General features: G+C 44.0%; 1 protein-coding gene and 1 long non-coding RNA gene across 4 annotated transcripts in view; one reads left to right on the top strand and one right to left on the bottom strand.

The window, feature by feature from the left end:
* The first annotated feature begins 26 nt into the window (after positions 1–26).
* On the top strand, positions 27–16,975 carry LOC309523785. Of its 2 annotated transcripts, none has more exons than XR_014215621.1 (5): positions 27–142; positions 495–854; positions 1,108–1,135; positions 2,712–2,800; positions 16,841–16,975. It is a non-coding gene; the product is annotated as an uncharacterized lncRNA (long non-coding RNA). The 2 variants fall into 2 exon arrangements; XR_014215622.1 differs by lacking the exon at positions 16,841–16,975 and adding an exon at positions 15,953–16,060.
* GFI1B (growth factor independent 1B transcriptional repressor) overlaps positions 12,032–24,692 on the bottom strand; it is a 34,143-nt gene continuing 21,482 nt past the window's right edge. For both annotated transcript variants that reach the window (XM_082207870.1, XM_082207869.1), the window contains exons 4-9: positions 19,649–19,780; positions 19,211–19,372; positions 17,568–17,818; positions 16,049–16,186; positions 14,817–14,982; positions 12,032–14,202 (exon numbers count right to left, since the gene is read on the bottom strand). In XM_082207870.1, coding sequence (XP_082063996.1) covers positions 14,024–14,202; positions 14,817–14,982; positions 16,049–16,186; positions 17,568–17,818; positions 19,211–19,372; positions 19,649–19,769 — 1,017 coding nt within the window. In that variant the 5' untranslated portion in view covers positions 19,770–19,780 and the 3' untranslated portion in view covers positions 12,032–14,023. The remainder of the gene's footprint in view (positions 14,203–14,816; positions 14,983–16,048; positions 16,187–17,567; positions 17,819–19,210; positions 19,373–19,648; positions 19,781–24,692) is intronic.

Here is a 24,692-nt window from a genome sequence, read left to right as displayed (position 1 = left end):
CTATACATATACAGTAGATTCTATTTTTTCTTTTTCTTTTTGGTAGGGGGTTCTGGGGGGGGTGCGGGGGGGGACGTTAGCCTGCACGATGCCCGAGTCTCTTCTAATTCCTGGGGTCGTGGATCCAGCAAGGGATCTAAAAGTATTTCTTTTGCTGCCAGGGTGCAGAGAGCCACTTTGGCAAGAAGCAAAGAATGTTTGTTTTCTCTTTTTTTTCTTTTCTGAGGATTAGGAGAAGGAAAAGTGGACATCAAATTTTAAAATTAGTTTTGATTAAAGACCTTTTCTGTGGGGCTTCAGACATGTGGTTTATATATACAGTTTTGAACATTTATTTTTATATATGACCTCAAAATTATTATAACATGGGTACAAGTTGACACCCTAACATCCAACTTTGTATGATCCCCTCCAAACCAATGCCCAAGTTTTGTGCTAGTTTTGTGCCATAAAGTAAGTGCTGTTTTCTGTGCTGTTCCCCCCCAACCTGCCAGGATCCATTTAAGGGCAGATAAAGATTAAAGGCACAAGGAGAAGATGACAACAGACGAGTTGGTTGGACAGTGTTCTCAAAGCTACTAACATGAGTTGGACCAAACTGCAGGAGGCAATGAAAGACAGGAGTGCCTGGTGTGCTCTGGTCCATGGGGTCACGAAGAGTCGGACACAACTAAACAACAACAACAACAGAACTGCATCCACAGAAAATCTGAAAAACGTAAGGTTTTAATTGTTTTAATTTTCTTACAACTGCAGAAAGAGTATTATATGGAGCCGGTTCCACAGATCAAAGCAGCCGAGTTAGCAAATACAGTATTTCTAAGGGTCTGATAGTGTTGGCACATTTACTCTGTGTTATGTACTGAAGTTCTCACCCTGTGCTAGCAGGGGGATACTATAGATAGTTTTCACTCAGGTCCATGTCAGTTATTTTAGGCGGGAAACCCCGGGTTGTTGTTGCTACAATGTTGACAGCCGGCTGCCTATAAAAGCAGGCCGGCTGAGCTGTTTGCTGTTCAGTTCTGTTCCAGCTTACAAAATAAAGAGCTGCTTTGGAGAAATCGCCGTGTCGTCTGCCATGTCTACCCACTATTCAACACTCTGCAGGAGAGAGAGGGAAAAGGTGGCATCAAAGGTAATCAGGAAGCCCTTTCTATTGGAGTGTTGATTTGTTCCATTTTTAAGTCTGTTTATTCACTTCATGAACACCAGGGTGCACTATTTGACAACTATCAGTGACACAAGACGCACACTATACAAGGGTTGTTGTTGTTTTGTTCATTGAATACAGCAGTTGTTTTGCACATTATTTTCTGGTGCTGGTTCCTCATAAGTTTTTCAGGGGGTCCTCAATTAGTAATGGCAGGCAAACTTACCATACTTTACCTACTGTTACTGATCTTCCTTGAAAATTTGCACCTTGCTGAAACTGAGGGTGAAGAATGATGTAAGAATTCAAATGTAATGGGAGGGTTTGAGCACACGTTTGCTAACACTGCGCTTAAAATATTACAGTGGTACCTCAGGTTAAGTACTTAATTCGTTCCAGAGGTCCACTTTAGCTAATGGGGACTCCCGCTGCCGCTGCACCGCCAGAGCACAATTTCTGTTCTCATCCTGAAGCAAAGTTCTTAACCTGAGGTAATATTTCTGGGTTAGCGGAGTCTGTAACCTGAAGCGTATGTAACCCGAGGTACCACTGTATATCTATCTTCACTAGAGCTGATCATAAGAGCGTAAGAAGAGTTCTGCTAGATCAGGCTAAAGGCCCACCTAGTCCAGCCTCCATAGGTGATAGCTCTCTGGGGCCCTGGGTGCCCAAGCACCCAAAAAAATTGGTACCAGGGCCATGCATGCTGCATGACATCCATGACCGCGGGCACCCACGGTCGCAGGCCCAAGCTGGCACACCTGCCAGCATCTAGTCCCACAGAGGCCAACTAGATGCCTCTGCCCCTGGAGGGGGAACATAGCCATCATGGCTAGCAGGCATTGATAGTCTTATCCTCCACTAGTTTGTCCAGTCCTCTTCCAGGTGTGTTCAAAAAGGTGGCCACCACTGCATCTTGTTGGAGCAAATCCTGTCATTTTAACTATGTGCTATGTGGTGAAGTACTGTGGTGTGAAGCTCTGCGAGGGGGCTGCTTTCTGGAATTCACCCTATATATGAGGAAGGAGAAATTTTACAGTTTTCTGTCCAGAATGTCTGATTATTCTGCATAGTGCAGAAGCACTATGTCAGGGACCCAGAGACATTGTGGGGGAATTAAAATGGTAGGTTGCAGCCACAGCCACCAGCATACAGAGCAACTCAAAGCCCATGTGACTGTAGCAGCAGGGAAGGTGATATCCTCTCCGGTGTATGTATTACTCATAGTTAATAACATTATTTCTTATTGTACACTGCTTCCATATATGCAGACTGTAAAGCAGTTTCTAAATGCGTAACTTAACAACAATAACAATGTTTGGCCTGCTGTTTGTTTCCCATCTGCACAACCTGTACATTTTTAAATACATACTCAAGTGACAGAGCATCTGCTTTGCATGCAGAAGGTCCCAGGTTCAATCCCCACTGGGAGCTCAGGGCCAGGCTGGGAATGTTCTCTGCCTGAAATCCTGGAGATCCACTGCCAGTCAGTTCTTAGCCAGATGGCCTGATTCAGTGTAAGGCACCTTCTTACATTCTTAAATGAACAATTTATTTCCAGAAACATCAGAAGTCTCCAGTGCTCTCTTCCCCCACCCAAAAGGAAACCAACGTTATAAAAGTCAACCCCTGGAACTTGCTGCCGCTTGAGTAAGTTGTGTGCATGATAAGGTAAAGGACCCTTGACTGTTAGGTCCAATCGCGGACAACTCTGGGGTTGCGGCGTTCATCTCACTTTACTGGCAGAGGGAGTTTTTCTGGGTCATGTGGCCAGCATGACTAAGCCGCTTCTGGCGAAACCAGAGCGGCACACGGAAATGCCGTTTACCTTCCCGCTGGAGCGGTACCTATTTATCTACTTGCACTTTGACGTGCTTTCAAACTGCTAGGTGGGCAGGAGCTGGGACTGAACAATGGAAGTTCACCCCGTTGTGGGGATTCGAACCAGCAACTTTTCGATCAGCCAGCCTTAGGCTCAGTGGTTTAGACCACAGCGCCACCCACGTCCTGTGTGCACAGTACAATATTATTAATAAGTCTTGCTAGTCATGGTGTCCTGACCACCTAATTTCCCCCTTTTTGTATTTCAACTCTCCTCCCGTCCACCTGGGCAATCTGACCTTGTGATTTGTTCAGTGTGGGGCTTCTGTTTCTTTCCTCAGAGAAGATTTTGCTGAATCACCGGGGGAGGAGAATCCAAGGGACAAAAAGGCAAGTGGCAGGGAGCGATAACACCATGGCCTTGGGGCTCAGTGGATAGCAGGTTTAGGGCTCTCAGAAGGATTTCAGCTTGACAGCTGAGGAGGCAGAGCGGGGATTTGCAGAGAACTGCTTCACAGCACATAAAATAAATAGTGCACCAATGATATATATATATCATTGAATTGTTAACAAAAAGACTTGCAAATGTAACAAAAAGAAAGAAAATAAAGAGTCAAAAGATTTAAAGCATAGAATGTCACAGCCTAGGACAAAAGTACAAAGACACAACACAGCTCCAAATGGATAATAAAAGTTTTAGCTCATACAAAGATTCACTTTACAAGTAATAAAGACTTATAACAAAAAAGTATTCTCCGCCTATGAGAATAAAGGTTCTATGTAGACTTAAATGAGCCAGACATTTGCATACACTGAAGGCACTGAGTGACCACGTGCCTCCTCACGTGTTTGTGTAAGAAATAAAATCATGCCATATATATTTATAAAAATGCTCGTTCAAGCTCTGCCCTTTAGTTGCTTGTAGTTTATGGGATATCTTGTAAGGACAATTTCATTTTCTCATTTATTATTTATTAATTTACTGTAATTTATACCCCACCCTTCCACCCCAATAAGCCTAGGGTGACAGACAAAAGAGACACAGTTTTAAAACACATTCTAAATTTTATTTATTTATATACTAGCTTTTCCTCAAAGAAGCTGAAGGTGACCTACATTGTTTTCCCTTCCCTATTTTGTCCTCACAACAATCCTATGAGGTAGGCTAGACTGAGAGACAATGACTGGTCCAAGGGCACCTAATGAGCTTTAAAACTATCTAAAAACAGTTTCAGTTAAAAACATTCTGAAAGCACTTGCAGTTATAAAGGTTATTCCATCCAAGGATAGCAGAGTCACCAGGAACAGTATTCTGCAGTCACCAAATGCCTAGATAAACAGGAATGTCTTCAAACAGAAAGGCACATATTGCAAGGGAGGGCATTCCACAACCAGGGACCCACCACTGAAAAGGCCTTGTCAGCTGGGTAGCCCCCCCAGTGGTGGCACCACCACCAAGTCCTCACCTGATGATTATAGGGTCTGAGATGGTTGGTATTTGAAAAGGGGCTCTTTTACGTACTTGGGTCCCATGCCATTTGGGGCTTTATATGCTAATACTAATACATTGAATTTGGTCTGGTAGTTCACTGGCAGCCCCAGTAATATTTTCATTATTGGTGTTATATGGTCCCATCAGGCTGACCCAGTTTACAACCTAGCGATTGCATTATTCACCAGCTGCAGCCTCCAGTCTATCTTTAAGGGTAGCCCCATGTAATAGTTCAAGGAGAAGGTCAATAGAGAGTGAACAATTGAGGCTATATTTCTGTATACACAGGGCAGCTCCACTCATTAGTCCCAGAAGTGACAGTAAAATCACACCAGTAGGGATGATGGAGAAATTAAATGTGGTTCACATTTAAAAGTGAATATTTCAAATTTGCACTTTCTGAAACCATATGGGAACTGAAATGCAGCACCTTTGAAAGCTACACTTACCCTAATTTTGCATTGCAATTCTCCAACCAACCAATGTTTACAATCTGCATACACAAGTGGAATGTGTCTGTAAAAATTAATGTAATTGTGAAATATGAATGCATGAATGCATTGCTTTAGGGAAAACTCTGTGCAAAAATTTGTATTTTAGACAATACTGCTTACAAGAATGTGTTTATTAGGATAAATTCATACCATGTAGCCCCTAGAAAGTTGATTAGAAAGGAATGCAGCCCTCAGGTGGCAAATAGTGTGTTCTCCAATGTGTTACAGCACCCTTTGGACTTATCAAACACATGTCTCAGTTGTACAGGAGTGAGTGAGTCAACAGGTGGCTATGGGCTGCCGCCACTTGTAGAACTGCTGTATTCAGCTTTGGTGGTGCAATGTTGCTCTTTAAAAATATGAAGAGACAAAAAAACGCTTTCTGCTCCAAGAGATAGTTTGCACTGAGCAGAAAGGAAGGGGATTCCAGCTCCTCAGCCACAGCCAAAAATGCAATGAAAGCTCCAAATAGAAAACAGTATAGGAGGGAAGATAAGCTGTCCACTTTTTGAAATGGCATGGAAAAGGAAGTTCGGGGGGGGGGGGCTTGTCATTTACTGGGAGCAGCAGCTTCCACATCAGTCTGCCATGGTATTCAAGTTTGTGTGGTTTGCAAAGAATTATGGGATATGCTCTATGACACACATGCAAACACACATAGTCCATGCAGACATATTTATTATGTCTATTTAAAAAAAAAAAGATTTATAAACCTATTTGTCAAAATGAATGGTGCATACATAGCAAAACTGTACACAAAACATAGCTAAAACAATTAAAAACTAGTAATAATAATCATAATAATTTTTATTATTTGTACCCACCCATCTGACTGGGTTGTCCCAACCACTCTGGGCACCTTCCAACAGAGATAAAAACAATAAAACATCAAACGTTAAGAACTTCCCTATATACAGAGTTGCCTTCAGATGACCTCTAAAAGTTGCATAGTTATTCACTTTTGTGTATTGGCAATAAGTAATATGAAATAAAAATATGGAATAGACAGGAGGCTGGGTCTTTAGTGTTAAGACCAATATATGTTTTATTGTTTGTTAAGAAAATTATGTAAGGGTGTGAGCCTGTGACTTGGCCCAGGAACTACCGTATTTTTCGCCCCATAGGACGCACCGGCCCATAAGGCGCACCTAGTTTTTTGGGGGGGAAATAAAGGGGGGGTTATTTTTCCCCCAGGCGCGGGGCTGCGGTGGGGGAAGCCCGAGCTTCCCCAGCCCCCAGAACAGGCAACTCTCCACAAGTAGCGGGAGCCCAGCGCAGGGCTCCCGCGGCTTGCGGAGAGGTGCGCGAAGTCTGGGCGCGTTGAGCTCAGCACACCCAGCCTTTGTCATGCAGGCAACTCTCTGCAAGCTGCGGGAGCCCAGCGCAGGGCTCCCGCACCTTGCAGAGAGGTGCGGAAGCTTGAAGCCTGGGCGCACTGAGCTCAGCGCGCCCAGGCTTCAGCATGCAGGCAACTCTCCGCAAGCCATGGGAGCCCAGCGCCGGGCTCCCACTGCTTGTGGAGAGCTGCGCGAAGCCTGGAGAGTCCGAGAGCGATGGCGAAGTTGCGCGCAGCTTCACATTGCTCTCGGAGCTTGCAGGGGCTGGGGGTGGGGGAAGCCGGAGCTTTCCCAGCCCCCAGAACGGGTCCCAGAGCGATGGCGAAGTTGCGTGCAGCTTTGCCATCGCTCCCAGAGCTTGCCAGGCTGGGGGGATAGCTTCCTGAAGCCTGCATTCACCCCATAGGACGCACACACATTTCCCTCTCATTTCTGGAGGTGGTATTGATCTACAGGGTGGCAATTTCAAAAGTCTTTATAAGGCCTTGTGCGCCATTTTTCTGGGTCCCTCCTCTCTCCCGCGGGTGAGGGGAGCACCCTGTTGCAACAGATCAATAAAGATCAGGCTTACTAGCTGCTTTGCTTCTCAGTATTCTCTGGTTGGCCTCTGTTATTTTCTCCTACCAATAGGGAACCTATGTAAGGACTCTATATGGGCTCTTGGATACCCCATAAGGGAAAAGGGCAATTTTTGTTTACAACATTGGTTATTCCTGTGTGTAATTTAGTATTTGTGGTTTTTTTTTCTTTTTTCTTGCTGTATCAATAATTTTCTTTAAAAAAATAGTTGCATAGTTATTTATCTCCTTGACATCAGATAGGAAGGTGAGCGCCTCTGCCTGATTCCTTGTAACTTCACTTCCCCCACCTATTTTATTTCTCCTGTATTATGTTTTGTCATATTACAAAATGTATTATGTATTATGTTTTGTCATATTACAGAGCTGTTCCACCAGGCCTTTTGTCAGGGCGCAGCCTGACCCCCTCCTCTGGCAATCTGCACAAAAATTTGCTTGATGGTTGCCATTAATTTGATTTTAATTTGATTTAATTAATGTTATAATGAATGTTTTAGAATGTTGAACTATTTTTATTGTTGTTAGCCGCCCTGAGCCCGGCTTCGGCTGGGGAGGGCGGGATATAAATAAAATTTATTATTATTATTATTATTATTAATAATTTGAATGCTTTGGAATTCAGAGAAACAGGAAATAAAAGGATATATACAAATTGTTGCTCTGGGAGGGGAATGTGTGTGTGTGTGTGTGCACCTCCTAACAACTCTCTGCACCCATAACAAACTACAGCTGCCAAAATTTCACACGAAACCGGTTACAGTTTATAGTGGTATCATAGTGGTTTAAATGTATGATATGAAGGAGGCTTTAAAGAGGATCCAGTCTTTTTGTAATAACTACTGCTCTAAGTGTCTCCCATCCAAGACTTTCCATGTTTGCCTGTTCTGCAGATTTTCTCACCACCGCCTTCCAATTTGCAAATTTCCCTGGTTGCATGGAAGACTTTCATCTCCTCCTACACTCCATTCCCATGTCCTTCGCCTTGCCAATCTGCCTTTTGTTGTGGGGTGGAGAAAGCCCTTTTCTGGATCTCTGTGTTGTGAGACTGGGCTCTGATAAGGCCTAGGGTGACCTATCTTGCCCTGGTAGATCTTCCCCCTCCCTAACAGGCCTGCTTGACAGCCTTGGCAGTTGGCAGCTGGCAAACCCTGATAAACTTATCACCCCAAAGCTGAGCTCCACAAGCTGCCCTCCTCAGCCTCAGATTTCCAGGCTCCCGTTTTCCAGTAGTGTTTTACTTTGTGTCAGGGTGAGGGGCATAAAACCAAAGGTTGCTTTAAAAAAAAAAGCTCTCTCTTTGTATCCTTATTTTTTATTAACTTATTGCATTTATATTCCAAGGAAGGGGGGTGGGTGTGGTCCCCCCCCTCATTTAATACCCACAACATTGGGAGGTAGATCAGGCTGAGAGACAGTGACTGTTACTACTACTGTCTTTAAATTATTGTTATCATTATCATTATTTTATCACATTTATAGTTCATCTTTTCCCCTAATTAAAGTCGGTGGGCATGGTCCTCCCAATCTTCATTTAATCCCCACAAGCACCTTGTGGGGTTGGTTAGGCTGAAAGGCAGTGACTATTAATGCTACTTTCTTTAAATTATTATTATGTAGTAATTACCCCTTCACAGAGCTACAATTCCTAGCATCCTTAACAAACTACAGTTCCCAATATTCTCTTTTTGTGGCAGGAGCCATGTGATGTGAAGGTGTCCAGTACAGTGGTACCTCTGGTTACGTACTTAATTCGTTCCGGAGGTCCGTTCTTAACCTGAAACTGTTCTTAACCTGAAGCACCACTTTAGCTAATGGGGCCTCCCGCTGCTGCTACACGATTTTTGTTCTTCTCCTGAAGCAAAGTTCTTAACCCGAGGTACTATTTCTGGGTTAGCGGAGTCTGTAACCTGAAGCATATGTAACCTGAGATACCACTGTATGTGGACTTGCCGCAAGTAGTTGGGCCACACTGCCAGCCTCAGCAGCCATCCTAGCTGCCAGTCAATTAGGAACTAACCTAACATCGAAATCTCAACAAAACTGGAGGAATGCAAAGCCCGATTGTCTCCTCCTGCCCTATCTTTCACCCCTCCCCACCTTAACACCTTCATTCCTGTGCTTGAGGGGGGGGAAGGGGAGGAATATTTGGATTGCTTTGGTTAGCAAATTAGGGGCATGCAAAGCACTCCCTGCAGGGTTCTTCCAGGAGGGGCTGGGGGCGGGTTTACACGTTTGTGTATTCTTCCTTCCAGCTGTCTTCAACCAACAGATCTTGGGCTGATTATGAGCAGGAAGAGCAAAAATGTGCAATCTCCAGAAAGGTGAAAGCATTTTGTGTGGTGGGGGAAGGGGAGGAGATGGGAAGCTGCCTTATACTAAGGAAAGCCAACATTCCTTTAGCTCAGTAATGTCAACTCTGATGGGCAGCTACTCCCCAGTGTTTCAGACAAGGGGTCTCCTCTAGCCTTACCTGGAAATGCCATTGGGGATTGGAAATGCCTGGGCCTTCTGCATGTAAAAAGGTACTCTTCTCTAGTCCTGGATAAATAACTGATTTAAATAGGAAGCCTTTTACCAACTCAGATCATTGGTCGAGCTACTCAATCTTGTCTACACTGACTGGCAGCTGCTCTCCTGAGTTTCAGACAGGGGTCTCCTTTAGCCCTACCCAGAGATGCCGGGGATTGAACCAGGGACCTTCTGCATGCAATTTTACAGAGTCAAAGCATTGGGTCCATCTAGCTTGGTACTGTCTGTACTGACAGGCAGCAGCTGTCAGGATTGAATCTGGTGGGGATTGAACCTGGGACTTCTGCGCTGAAAGTACGACACTGTTGCTGAGCTGCAGCCCTTCCCCAACATCCCAGGAAGCTTTTTGTAGATGTACTACAATGGCCTTGCAAACCCCAGGTAAATCTGTAAATATCCATAAAAAGCAAATCAGACTCCTGGCTTCTCTCCTATCTTGTGAAACAAAAGGCTTTGCGTCAATGACATTTCCATCACTATCAGTTATTCACATTACCTGGCTAGCCATGAGGCTGACTTACATAGCCCTGCTTTTGAATCTGTGTATCCTGAAACATTCTCCTTCCCCACCTCTTCCTGTTTTTATTTCCCCAGCCTCTCCTTCCATTCTAACTCATTTAGAGTGGCAGCAAGAAAACTTAGGGAGTCACGACTTCTGTTTTAAAACATCGGAGTCCAGGCCTCTCTGACCCATGAGGTTGTCCCCAGGCAGGCCACACCCCCATACCTAAGTCATGCCTCTCGGATGGCCTCAGCTTTGTTATAAGAATTTAAAGTCTCAAATATATAAAATAAATGTACAAGGCAAACACATACAGTAGTATCTCTGGTTGCGAATGGGACCCATTCCGGAGGCCTGTTCGCAACATGAAAACAGCGCAACCTGAAGTGCCGTATCTGCGCAGGTGCACAGCGCGATATAGCGCTTCTGCGCATGCACGAGCGGCAAAACCCAGAAGTAACTCTTTCCGATACTTCTGGGTCACCACAGGACGTAACCTGAAAGAATGTAACATGAAGCAAATGTAACGAGGTATGACTGTACATGAATGCATAAACCACATGTTTGAAACAGTACAGGAAGACAGTCCTGAAACCATTTTGACTCTCCCAAACTGACCAAATATTTCTCTGCAATGAGGGAGAAATAGACAAAACCTCCCCATTGTCTCTGTGCTCACAAATCCTGCCTCAAGGGGACATTTAAGGTGTGAATAGGGTGAACCTGTGACCTGGATTCAGGAATTAAGTAGTTATAATAACAAAAGAGTGGCCAAAACCCAGATAATGCAACCAGGTAACTTGCCAGACAGGAGATAAACAACGCACTCAGATTTCTGTTGTAGACCACCTCTTCTGTGATGTAGGTATGATGCTTCTGGGAACAGTCTGGAGTTTGAGGGTGGGCAATTTAAAAAGTCTATATAAGGGCTAACACCTTTGTTCTGGGTTCCTCTTCTTTCCTGCTTGGGGTGAGTGAGGAACTTGTTGCAATAGTTTAATAAAGATCAGGCTTAATAGCTGCTTTGCTTCTCAATATTCTCTGGTTGGCCTCTGTTATTTTCTCTTACCGATAGGGAACCCACTTAAGGACTATATACAGGCTCTTGGATACCCCATAAGGTAAAAAGGGCAGATTTTGTTTACAACAGCTTGCCTCACAGGACAAATGGGGTGACCTGCCCCATGGGGCCACAGGTTTCCCACTCCCCACTCCTAGAGATAGTCGTTTATTTTTATTTATAAAACACTCTCTTTGAAAGGTATATTTATCTCCTCTTACCCTTATCTGAGAGAAAGTCTGTTTACCCCCCCAGCTCACGTGAATGTATGCTGTTTGGTAGAAGAATGTGGAATGAAAGTTATTGCAGACCCTCCAACTGTCCCTGTTTTCCAGGGAGGGACCCGAATCTACAGAAGCCATCCCGATTTCTGACTTGATCCTAGAATGTTCTGTTTTTCATTAGGACGTCCCTATTTTCATCAGAAAGATGTTGGAGGATATGGCACAATGTTTTTATATGTGGGAAGCCAGCTAGAATGGCTGGGGCAACACAGTAGGACACCCCTATTTTCTTCAGAGAAATGTTGGAGGGTATGTTATTGGCCTCTGTGTGAAGTGACAGCCAAGATCATAGGAGCCAATTCCCAGGGGCTGAGGTCCCTTCACCTCCCATAGATTATTTGAGGGGGGCAGGTCCCCCCAAAGGTGATGGGCCATGGTTTGTCTGTGCACCACGACTTGTGATCAATTCTGTGGAGTGGGGCTTACCTGCCCCCCCCCCCATTATTTTATTCAAGTTGGCACCCACATGACCTCTCCCCACCCTGAGAACTAATGTAGGAGTATCTGCAGTACCCCAAGAGATAGAAAGGGTGAGGCCCCTGGAAGTTTGAAAATTGAGCTTTTGGTCCAAACTCTATGAAATCAATGTATCATGTGGTTGATTTCTATACTTTTTACTTCTGTGTTACGCGTTATTATCTCTCCTATTTAATTCTAAGCTGTTTAGTTAGGTTGGTTTGTCTGTATTGTTTTATACAAACTTGTATGGATTGGTGGTTTTTTTTAAAAATGCATTTATTGATATTATGTACTGTATCATATAGTTCATACAGTTTATACACCCCTTATAAAAAACAACAACCTCAAAGCAGTTTACAAAAAAGGATAAAACAATAGAATTATCACTAAGAAAATAATTTAAGGCACTCAAAAAGTTAAAATAACAATAGACTGAAAACAGATTCAATCTTGCGTCATGTTTCTAAGCATCCAGGTGGACTTGTCTAAACATCGTTTTTTGCGGGTGCCAAAAGAGAGTACAATGCAGGCGCTTGCCGGGTATCATTAGGCAGAGCTCCAAAGCGTAGGTGCTGCCAGAGTAAAAGATTTATTAGAAATGTGGAATGGGTATTAATGTGGCACCTGTAATAGTGGCAATTCCACTGATCGAAGCATTCAAGTGGACATGTGATAAGATGATCTCATAGGTTGTTTCTAATATATATTTTGAATTGTTATATTTGTTATACTTGTTCTGCTGGTATGTTGTGATCCACCTTGGGCACAGTTTTGTGGGAAAATGGAGTACAAATAAACAGATGATAATTGTATTAGTGGCATGGGGCGTTGGGGGTGTCTGAATACTCCAAAACAGAGAGCAGAGAACCTCAACGCAAAGGTTTGTCCTCCAGTAACTATGTGCTCATAGGTGCTGTGTAAGGCATCTTTGCTAAAACACCAGAGGTGGCAGAGAGAATCTAATGCATGATTCATTCAAAACAATATATACAATAAGATAAGCACAAATACATATTGACAGTGTTCTCTGAGAAGGCAGATAAGGTTTTGCCGGGGGGGGGGCAACAAGGAGGGGCTCAAGCTTAGCCATTATGCTCTTATTTTTTGCAAATCTTCTTCATGCAGTATATCACTGTTCCATGCTTAAAGTGGTTTTAACTGTTGTTCCTTCTCCCTAGGGCATCATGGGCACTGTAGTCCTGTTGGGGAAGGCTACAGTGGTACCTCAGGTTACATACGCTTTGGGTTACATACGCTTCAGGTTACTGACTCTGCTAACCCAGAAATATTAGCTTGGGTTAAGAACTTTGCTTCAGGATGAGAACAGAAATCATGCTCCGGCGGCGCAGTGGCAGCAGGAGGCCCCATTAGCTAAAGTGGTGCTTCAGGTTAAGAACAGTTTCAGGTTAAGAACGGACCTCTGGAATGAATTAAGTTCTTAGCCCAAGGTACCACTGTAGTAGGAAATGTCCTACTCTCAGTAACCTACATTTCCTAGGATTCTTTGGATGAAGCCATGACAGTTCAGCAAATAAAAAAATTATCCCAGAAGGGCCTTAGCTCAGTGACAGAGCACTTGTTTTGCGGGCAGATTATATGGAACAGACTTACTAGTAGGCTCCATCTGCACTGTACATTTAAAGCTGCATCATACAGCTTTCAACTTTCATAGCCTCCCCAAAGAAATTATGGGAACTGTAGCTTGTTAAGGGTGTAAGAGTACTTGGGAGATCCATTTTCCCTTCCCAGAGCTACAGTTTCCAGATTGGTTGAACAACCAATCCCTCTTAACTTTGGGATTTGTTGCTCTGTTAAGGGAATACTACTACTATGCACCCTTAACAAACTACACTTCCTAAGATTCTTTGGAGGGAGAATTCCCAGAGTGGTTTAACAACTAATTTGTCTTCCAGGGGAACTCTGGGAATTGTAGTTCTGTGAAAGGAATGGGGAGTCTCCAAATTACTCTCAGCCTTCTTAGCAAACTAGAAGCCGTGGTACGAGACAGCTTTAAACGTACAGTGCAGAGGGGGCCTCAAATCAAGTCAGGCTGTTGAGCTGTCTAGCTCAGTACTGTCTCCATTGACTGGCCTCCATTGAAGGAGAAGAAAATCTACAGGTGGGGAAAACTGAGCCTAAGCAATGGGCCTTCTGGAGGAGAACAATGCTGCTCTTCCTTAGGCTCCTTCATTCTCTCTCTCTTGTGATGAAGAACAGGAGGAAATTCATCTTGGGCACACTCTCCTCTCTTCACAAGGATCTCTCCTGATGTCAGCCATCTCCCCTTAGCTGAACACAGAAGGCTGCTCTCCTCTTCTCACTTGAGGCTATGCTGACTCTCCCGGTGTCGCCGCAGATCCACCTTGCGCTGGAACCCCTTGCCGCAGAGCTCACAGCTAAACGGCTTGAACCCAGTGTGCTTGCGGCTGTGCGTAATGAGGTTGGAGCTCTGGCTGAAGGCTTTGCCACAGACCTGGCATTTGTGTGGCTTCTCCCCTGGATGGCAAAGAGGAGATGACAAGAAGTAAAAATATATCAGCAGCTCTAATTAGTCGTATGGTCTTAGGAGCTCGAACAGTAATTCAATGGGAAAGAAAGTCTTACACTGGATGCTTGGTAGTATTTACCTTGGAATATAGCTATAATGGATAAAATTATTTTTGACAAGGACACTCCCAAAACTCCACAGGTGCCCACTAGCCTAAGAGGTGTGGTGAACCACTACAGGGCCCCTGGGAAGCCTGTTGCGCTTACATCCCAGGAATAAATTCAAGGCAAGGGAGAGACCAAACTGGCTTCTCTCCTGGATGGCAAAGAAAGGAGGTCAAAAGGATTTATTATATGTATCCATTATGTCACCAGCATGGCACTCAGGGGCTTCAATGTAACTTCCAGTACCTGTGGAAGTGGGTTCAAATCCCAACTTCCCTATGAAGCTCACTGGGTCATCTATTACTTTGTCTCAACCTAAACCTTCCTTACAGGGTTGTTGTGAACATAAAATTGGGGAGGGGAGAAACCATGAATGCCACTTTGAGCTCCTTGGAGGAAAGGTGGGTCTAGACATATAATAATAAACAAGTGCAATAGACACATGCTCCTCCTCTCACCTGTGTGGATGTAAGTGTGTTTCTTCATGTCTGACTTCTGGTGGAAGCGTTTCCCGCAGTACTGGCAGGGGTACGGCCTTGTGTCTGAGTGGATCAGCAAGTGGGTGGAGAGGGTGGAAGAGCGTTTGAAAGTCTTCCCACACATTTTGCATGCAAAGCTTCTCTCCTGTAACAAGAAGATCAAGAAATCGAGACCAAAAGTCAGGCCAGTTGTCCAGAGATGGGAAACACCAACCCTGGAAATCATGCAGGTGAATACAAGCAGCATTTGCTATTGTTGGGGCTGTTTTAGTCTGCAAATCCTAAGTAAATGTTATTTCCAGTATTGTCTTCCAGGTTTTCCTCAGGTTGAAATTGATCACATAACTAATGACATAATTAATTTTGCTTGTTTCAAGTGAATAGTGACTAGCGAGAGAACAACAATGTAGGTACTTTTTGCATTTGGAACTTTTTAATTTAGAGAAAAGGCAGGGAAGAGGTGACATGACAGACGTTTAAAGTTCAAGGACAGAAAAAAAGGAAGAACTTCTTCGCACAGCTCATAGTTAAAGTATGGAATTTGCTCCCACAGGAGATGGCTACCAACCTAGATGGCTTTAAAAGAGGTTTGGATAAATTCATGAAGGATAAGGCACAGGAGGGGAGAGGGACGTGGGTGGCGCTGTGGGCTAAACCACTGAGCCTAGGTTCGAATCCCCATGACAGGGTGAGCTCCCGTTGCACGGGCCCTGCTCCTGCCTCCCTGCTCCTGCCAACCTAGCAGTTCGAAAGCACATCAAAGTGCAAGTAGATAAATAGGTACTGCTCCGTCGGAAAGGTAAACGGCGTTTCTGTGCGCTGCTCTGGTTCACCAGAAGCGGCTTAGTCATGCTGGCCACAGGACCCAGAAGCTGTACGCTGGCTCCCTCGGCCAGTAAAGTGAGATGAGCACCGCAATCCCAGAGTTGGTCACGACTGGACCTAATGGTCAGGGGTCCCTTTACCTTTACAGAAGGGGAGAGGGCTCTTGTGCTTGAATCCTGCTTGTGGGCTTACCACTGCGGTCTCTGGTTACCCACTGTAAGAAACGAATGCTGAACTAGATGGGCTATTGGCCTGATCCAACAGGGAATTATTGCGTTCTTATGTTGTAGGTTTTCATGGAAGCTGAACAGTAGTGGAATTGAAACAGATTTGATTGTGAGAGAAACGGGACAGGAAGAATATTATTGCCTCCTCTCACTCCTGACCTGAGAGTGAATGTTGGCGTGTTGCTCCAGACTCACAGCGTGCCCAAACGTTTTGCCGCAGGTGTCGCAAGCAAAGGGTCGTGTGCCGCTGTGAGATCGTCGGACGTGGACCTCCAGTCCATGTGGGGTAGAAAATATCTGAGAGGGCAAAGAGATGTTTTTAGAACTGTGGCAGTTCAGTCTGTCTCACGTTCTGCTTTTCCGCCTCTCCTTCTCATGGAGCAGGCTTTCCCCAACATGGTTCCAGCCCTGCCTCCACTGGTATTTTGGACAACAAGTCTCATTAGCCCATAGCAGAAGGCAAAGGGTTAAAGCCCTTTTCCACCCACCATACCAAGTTCCCACTCTAGAGTAGACCTCCTTTACACCTGCAAATTTTTTAAAAATTTTTTTTAGCCATTCAGCAGCATGAATTATGTATGCATCATCAAGGTTATCATGGCAGCTGGGTCCATGGAGACTATGCTGTCTGCTTGCTTCCTATCTGGTCAGCCTGTAGATTGGTAAATGAGCAATTTGTTTCAATGATGTAAAACAACAACAACAAACCACCCTTGTGGAATTCTCTCCTTACAATGAAATAGGCCCTTATATTTGTTCTCTTATGAGAGAGGGGAATGCCTTTTCTTAGATCAGGATGGGGAACTTTTGGCCTTCCAAATGCCCAACTTCAAACCTTTCTAGCCCAGATGGTCATTAGATGAGCTGGGAACTAGGAATGTGATCCTAAGCTTGGTTATTTCCTCCTTCTTCCCAATTCTGTTTTCCTTTTGTGTCGTGTCTTTTTCATAGCTGTCACAGATTTGAAAATAAGGGACCAGCAGCCTTGAAAATAAGGGACCTGCAGCCTCACCTGTTCCAGGCACTCCAGTCTTCCTGTCCTCCTACAGTCTGGTCAAACTCATGCTGGTAGCTTCGAGAACACTGTCCAACCAACTTTTTAACCAAAGGTTCAACTGAATAGAATCTGAATCACATGCACCACAAGGCCTATGCAGCCTCAACTTAAGATGGCTTCCCAGCAAAGTTTGCAGCAGCACGTGCAACAAAATGGCGTCCAGCATTCAAAAAACCCCTCAGCTTGCATTAACTAGCCACACACAAGGCATGCAAGCTCCACCCCCCAGTCGTTCTTAGACTTCTTATTGGGTGAGCAACACAGCCAAGCAACACAGTTGGAGCCTCCCTCCTCCCTGGCCGGGAGGGAGGGAAGAAGAGGAGCTGCTTCCTTTGAAATTTAAGGGACATCATTTAAGGGACATCCATCAATAAGGGACAGCAGCGGGACATGGTGCTGGAATAAGGGACTGTCCCTTCAAATAAGGGACACTTGACAGCTATGCTTTTTAGATAAATGATCGGTAAGCCTCCGTGGGAGCCTCTATTGGCCGAATGGCGGGGGGTGAATATTAAAATAAACTCCCATCAGCCCCAGCAGGTATGGCCAAGGATGATGGAAGCTGTAATCCAACATCAGAAGGGCCACAGATTTATCACCCATGGTCCACGGGGAACTCACCTTGTTACAGATCACACAGTGGTATGTCTCCATGTCCGGTGAGAATCTCAGGCTGTAGTCAAGGGGTGGTTCTGAGGCTGGGAGGAGATGGTTCTCATACAGGCTAGCGGAATGTTCCAGAAGGGTAGAAGAAGTTGGCCTGTAGCTGTATGGAGGACGGAAGGCACTCCAAGCAAAATTGGGCTTGTAAAAGGTGGCCACACTTTCAACTGAGCCACTGTCTTTGGATTTCAGAGCTTGGACAGGCATCTCTGAGGTGAAATAGGATGAATCAGATTATCAGCCTGCTCGTTATTTACTTTTTTTTTAACCATCCAGGGCTGTGGGGAGCCTTTTTCAGCCCAAGGGCCACATTCCCATCTAGGCAACCTTCCCAGGGCCACATGCCAGTGGCAAGCATGGCCTGAGGCAAACGTGGATGGAGCCATATGTGCAGTGCTTTTTTCCTCGGGGTACGCAGGGGTACGCATACCCCTAAACATTTTGTGAATCTTTGTACTTTTGTCCATTTAATGTATTTACTTTTCCCGATTTGAACTATAAAATGGTGATTTTCTTGAGTCAAAATGAGAGTACCTCTAAACATTTTTTTTATATAGAAAAAAAGCATTGCATACATGTAAATTTTATCTTTGTAGAGCAAAGAAGCATACACACCCTCTCCATCCTCCACCGAGGCAAACAAGGGCACATTCCAGCCAGGGGAAAACACTCGAGGTACAAAGCAAGGGCTTAAATCAGCAGGACAGAAAGACTGTTTTAAACACATTTTCCCATCAACACTTCTTCCTACATATCCTAAAAGCAATGGTGCAAATTTGACCACTGGGCAATGCTGATGTACAGCTAAACAGAGCATCACATACCAGCCTCGGTCCAGTATATCTGAAGGAGCATCTCCACCCCCATCGTTCTGTCCGGACACTGAGGTCCAGTGCTGAGGGCCTTCTGGCGGTTCCCTCACTGCGAGAAGCAAAGCTACAGGGAACCAGGCAGAGGGCCTTCTCGGTAGTGGCACCCGCCCTGTGAAACGCCTGATGTCAAAGAGAACAACAACTACCAGACTTTTAGAAGACATCTGAAGGCAGCCCTGTTTAGGGAAGCTTTTAATTACTGCATTTTGATGCATTACTGTATTTTGATATTTTGTTGGAGGCTGTCCAGAGTGGCTCGGGAGGCCCAGGCCCAGCCAGATGGGCGGGGTATAAATAATATTATTATTATTATTATTATACACTGATTCATTCTGACCCCCAGGCTTTGCAGCTCACTGGGGCTTTCTCCCAGGCAAGTGAGTACAAGACCGCAGCCTAAGTATGTGAATATTGGAAGCTGCACCCTGGACTTGCATACCAAAGGGAAGACAAGGGGCACACGGCCACTCTATCCGGCAAGTTCAGCACTTTCTCTTCTCAGACCTTTCCACTCAAGCTGAACTGGGAACTTGACCCTGAGCTTGGTTATTTCCTCCTCCCAGTCAGTTTTCCTTTTGTGCTGTGTCTTTTTAAATAGTGATCTGGCTGCTGCTCTGGGAGCCTCTCTTGATCACACACACACACACACACTTTATTTTAAACCAAAAAAGAGCACTGATTCTTACCCAGCCTGCTTCAAATAAAGTGCTGTGACCCGCAGCTGCTCACCTGATATCGGAGGCCCTGACACTGTTCTGGTCATACTCTGGGCAGGGAGAACATACTCTTCTTTGACTCCTTTGGGTTCATTTCCATCTTTTGGAGCAGGGCCTTGTGGGCAACCAGTGCTGAGGGCCTCGCTGTCCTTGGGGGTGTTGTGGCCATGAATAACTGTGATCAGAATGCAGGCAATAGTTTTATTTCTTAAACTCAAGACCATCTGCATGGGAACCGGATGCTCTGCTGCTAAGCTTTAATCCTTAGCAGCTGAGGCAACCCAGTCAGATGGGTGGCATATAAATAATAATTATTGTTATTACTATTATTATTATTATTGGAAGGTGATCCACAAATCAAACAAATAAATATAGTGTCACTATGATTAAACACTGGAGGCTTCCGCGTAACCAGCGTGGTTCCTAGACAACCCAGAGTTGTCTGACCCACCTGCAGTGGAGGGCACAACTGTTGCTGGGTCCCATTTCGGAACCAGGAGACCATCATCCACAACTCGGTACTGGTGATAAGAGTTTGCCTTCTTACACTTCACTAAGAAAGACCTCGGCATTTCCTGTTCACCTGGGGAAAACAGATCCAGAAAGATAGGAAAAAACATTGTAAAACCAGAATGACACATCATCATCATCAGTGGTTTTTTCTTTAAAAATGTTTAGGGGTACAGTGGCACCTCGGGTTACATACGCTTCAGGTTACACACTCCGCTAACCTAGAAATAGTGCTTCAGGTTAAGAACTTTGCTTCAGGATAAGAACAGAAATCGGGCTCCGACGGCCCGGCATCAGCAGGAGGCCCCATTAGCTAAAGTGGTGCTTCAGGTTAAGAACAGTTTCAAGTTAAGTACGGACCTCCGGAATGAATTAAGTACTTAACCCGAGGTACCACTGTATTCTCATTTTCCTACTCATATTGAAATACTGCCCATCAGTGAGGCCAAACTAAGATTCACAAAATGCTTAGGGGTTTGCGTACCCCTGTGTCCCGTTCCCCCCCAAAAATACACTGATCATAATTAAAATCACATGTGTGGTTAAACTGCCATGGTTGACAGAGTAGCCCCTGATGCATTCCATAATGTATGCAAATTTTATCTGCTGCTGCTGCTACTACTACTACTACTACTACTACTGCTACTGTTGCCTCCCATCTGCTCAACCTGAATTCATGAAAAACCAACCCTGGGAAAAAGAACTAGCCTGGGGACAATACAAGCCTGCAACGTGAACATGTGTCCAATAGCACTTTCCTCTCCTGCGATTGATTCCAAGTAACTTTTATTCAGAGGCATGATGGCTCTGACAGAGGCAGTAGAACATAGACACTGTGGCTAGTCTGATGCTCGTTTAACAACAACAAAAATAATAACAATAATAATTTATTATTTATACCTCGCCTATCTAGCTAGGTTTCCCTAGCCACTCTGGGCGGCTCCCAATCAAATATTTAAAAAAACAATACCGCATTAAACATTTAAAACTTCCCTAAACAGGGCTGCCTTCAGATGTCTTTTTAAAGTAGGATAGTTGCTTATTTCCTTGACATCTGATCGGAGGTTGCTCCACAGGGCAGCCATCCAAATGAATGCTCTTCTCTGCCTTCTGTCGGAGCAAGTTCTATAGATTAACTATACACTGCATGAAGAAGGACTTTATCTTATCTGTTCTGAATCCGCCAACATTCAGCTTTTTTGGATGTCCCTGCATTCCTGGTGTTATGAGAGAAGGAGAAAAACTTTTCTCTGTCCTCTTTCGCCTTGCCATACATATTTTTATAAACTTTCATCCTGTCACCTGTTACTCGCCTTTTTCCCAAACCAGAGAGTCCCAGTCGCTGCAATATTTCCTCACAGAGGAGTGCCCTTCCTGAACCTTTTCCAACTCTGCAACATCCTTTTTGAGAAAGGTCACAGAATTATGCCCTGATTGAGACTTATTACTAAGGGAGTGATTAATTCTTTACAGGAATCTCTGTGCAAAGAGCCAAATAACAGTACATGAGCCACAAATTTAGGCACAAGAGATTATTGTCCTTTGAAAACTTCAGGAATTATTCCTAATTTTGCATCCGTACATAAACATTAGCCATATGCAAAGTTTATACAAATCTGTGCCCTCTTTTCTGGAGTTCCAAATGTCCTCCCTGGACACTGCATAGCTCTTATTTCCCACATACTTCATAAAATATGCACAAGCAAATCTCTTCTCCCCCCACTAAACCCAGCTGCCTTGTGATAAGTAACATAATCCATGGAAGAACCTCAAGGTAACATACTGGAAGGCAATCAAGTAGTCTCTCATTTGCATGTTTGTTTGCATTTTCTCCTCCAGTTGCTCCGTTCAGTAACCGTACAAACAAATGTTATATTTTGACTTGGGAAATATGTACTCAATCCAGGCTCTCAAGATTGTCTCTGTTCCCACCACTCCTGTCTCCCAGGTCTGTTTAACTGTAAAGATATTTTGACTGCCCTCGAGTCAATATGGATTGTAGCCAACTTAGACATCGTTCACATTATACATTGAAAGCACTTTTACACCAGTTCAGACACTCGTGGCTTCTCCCCCAACATGCTGGAAGCTGCAGTTTGTTAAGGGTGCTGAGAGTTGCTCAGAGGCCTGTATTCCCCCCTCAGACTAAAATTTCCATAATTTCCTAGGAAGAGGGGTTGGGAAGGGTAGCTCTGGGACAGGAAATGGGGTCTCCTAGCAACTCTTAGAAAATTAACAAACTCCGGCTCTCAGAAGCCATGACTGCTTAATTTGGCAATGTATGGTGTGAATATGCATTCGACTCAGAGTAGACCCACTGGAATGAATAGACCTAAATCAGTCATGTCCATTAATTTCCATAGGTCTACTCTGAGTGGAATTCACATTGGATACAACATTTTGAAACAGCCCCATCTGATTAATTTTTGTTGGCTTTACAAAAAAAAAAAAAAATACAGTGGTACCTCGGGCTAAGTACTTAATTCACTCTGGAGGTCTGTTTCAACCTGAACCTGTTCTTAACCTGAAGCACCACTTTAGCTAATGGGGCCTCCTGCTGCCGCTGCACCGCCGGAGCACGATTTCTGTTCTCATCCTGAAGCAAAGTTCTTAACCCGAGGTACTATTTCTGGGCTAGCAGAGTCTGTAACCTGAAGCGTATGTAACCTGAAGCGTATGTAACCTGAGGTACCACTGTACTTATTATATTTATAGCTCATCTTTCAACCAAGGATCTCAATGTGGCATACATGGTTGTTTCTTCCCCCAACTCCTTCTTCCATTATATCCTCTCAACAACCCGGTCAGTTAGGTTAGGCTGGGACAATGGTACTCAAAGGCCCATTCTCGTCCTCTCTAGCAATTGGCCTAGCAACTCACAATTCTGGCTGTCCCCCACCCAAAGTGTGAGAAAGACAAGAAGCACAGATTGTGGGCGAGTGTGGTTTTTTGAAAGAGAAAAGATACTACAACATCATAGCACATAATTGAGAATTTATCGGTGACAGGAGGTCATCTATGGTATGATAAGCAACAAAATTTAGTGTTGCTAAGTCCTGGTTTGGCAGGAGAGGGGAGCAAGTGTGCTGGGAAGATTCAAGAACCATCAAAGAAACATCTAAACATTTCAGTGTAGTATAGTATAGTTTCAAAATAACTTTTTTATTTGCAGAATATGGATAGCTATTTCTTCGTTATAAATCAGTTGTTGTTTATTTTTGCTTTCCTATTTATTTCTTATCAGTTAAAAAAAAGGTGTCTCATGAAGAAATATTTATTATGAAATTATGGCCCAGATAAAAAAGTTTGAGACCTATTATTATTATTATTATTATTATTATTATTATTATTATTATTACTATTATTAGGCTGCCTTTCACACATATGTCTCAAGGCTATTTACACAGTCACATCATAAAAAAGTTTTTTTTTTAAATATTTAAAACTAAAATGGTTTTAAAAGCAGTATGCACAAAACAACTGAAAATAGAATTTATAAGCAATATAAAATGAGCAGAGAGAGGACCTTTTCCTTTTGCACTGAAATCCTCTGACTGAAAACTGTTCAGTGGGGATTACTCGCAGCTGTTGACTAAAGGAGTGCAGGCTTAATTCTCTTCCAAATTTCTTTACAGTAGGTTAGGGTTGCAATTCTTTACCTGCTTTCCTGAGACCGTCAGAGGGATTGTGCTTCCCAGTACCATCCTAGCAGTCCAACATTGTTTCCCAATAATTCCGTAATATGGCTTATAAAATCATAGATTTGTATAGTTGGAATGGACCAGGGGGACATCACATCCAACTCCTTGCAATACTTTCTCTTAATTATTTTGTTATTTCATGTTTTTCCCCAAGCAGTAAAACTCAGGAATATTAGGTTATTTATTTAAATGAAGGGTCAACCTTATTTCTCCTGTGTTAACAAGGCTTAACCCTGGCTGGGAACATCTTGGGACAGTTGGGTAAAGTCCCGACTAAATTTATTGCATTTATTTCCCACCTTCTCTCCAATTTGCTCAAGGTAGCCTACACAGTTCTTCTCCCACTCTTAATTTAACCCCCACAACAACCCTGTGAGGTAGGTTAGGCTGGGAGGCAGTGACCGACCCAAGGTCACACCTATTGAGCTTAATGGCTAAGTCAGAATTCGAACCCTAGTCTCTCGCAGGTTCTATCTGAAACTCTATACTACACCAATTCTGTACACAGGGCGGACCCATTGAAATCTATGGCTTGGAACCTATGAAGTCCTCCTCAGAGTTACCGGTACCTAAGTTAGTTGTGCCCATTAATGTCAATAGGTCTCCTCTTGAGTAGAATTGAAGGTAGATTTAACCCAGTGTAGAATTATAGAATCATAGAATTGTAGAGTAACCCCATTTACCTGGGAGTCAGCCTCATTGAATTTGGTATTTATTTAATGTCACAAGATTTACACACCTCTTGGTTGTAATAAAATCTCAAAGCAGTTTAGAAAAATAATAAAATAATATAATTACCAGTAAAAAAAGAGATCACGTTAAAAACAGGTTAAGCTAAAATAAACCCACCCAGATTAAGATACATGTCAGCTTTCTACATGTCTGAATAGGCTTGCCCAAACAAAAATGTTTTAATGCAGGTTCTTTCCAAAGTACAGTGAGAGCACCTACCTGAGGTCAGCTGGCAAGGTGTTCCAAAGTGTGGGTACAGCCACACAAAAGTATCAAATTCCTACAAGCGGGGAATGAGTATTATGGACCAGTTCTGCAGATTGAAGCGGTTGAGTGGGCATATATGGGGTAAAGTCATCTTGCAGGAAAACTGGTTCCAAGTTGTTCTAGTTTTATATACTTAATGGCAACACCTTGAACCTGGACTGGTATCAAATTGGCAACCAGTGCTGGTCTCTGAGCAGAGGTCTTGTATGCTGAGAGGGTCTCGGTGCTGCGGCTTTCTGCAGTAATTGCAGCTTCTGAATCCAATGCAAGGGAAACCCCGCATGG

This window comes from Podarcis vaucheri (genome assembly GCF_965113315.1).
Source record: "Podarcis vaucheri genome assembly, chromosome: Z".
Taxonomy (NCBI): domain Eukaryota; kingdom Metazoa; phylum Chordata; class Lepidosauria; order Squamata; family Lacertidae; genus Podarcis; species Podarcis vaucheri.
The sequence above is the reverse complement of the archived record's forward strand: the minus strand, read 5'-3'. Positions and strand labels throughout refer to the sequence as shown.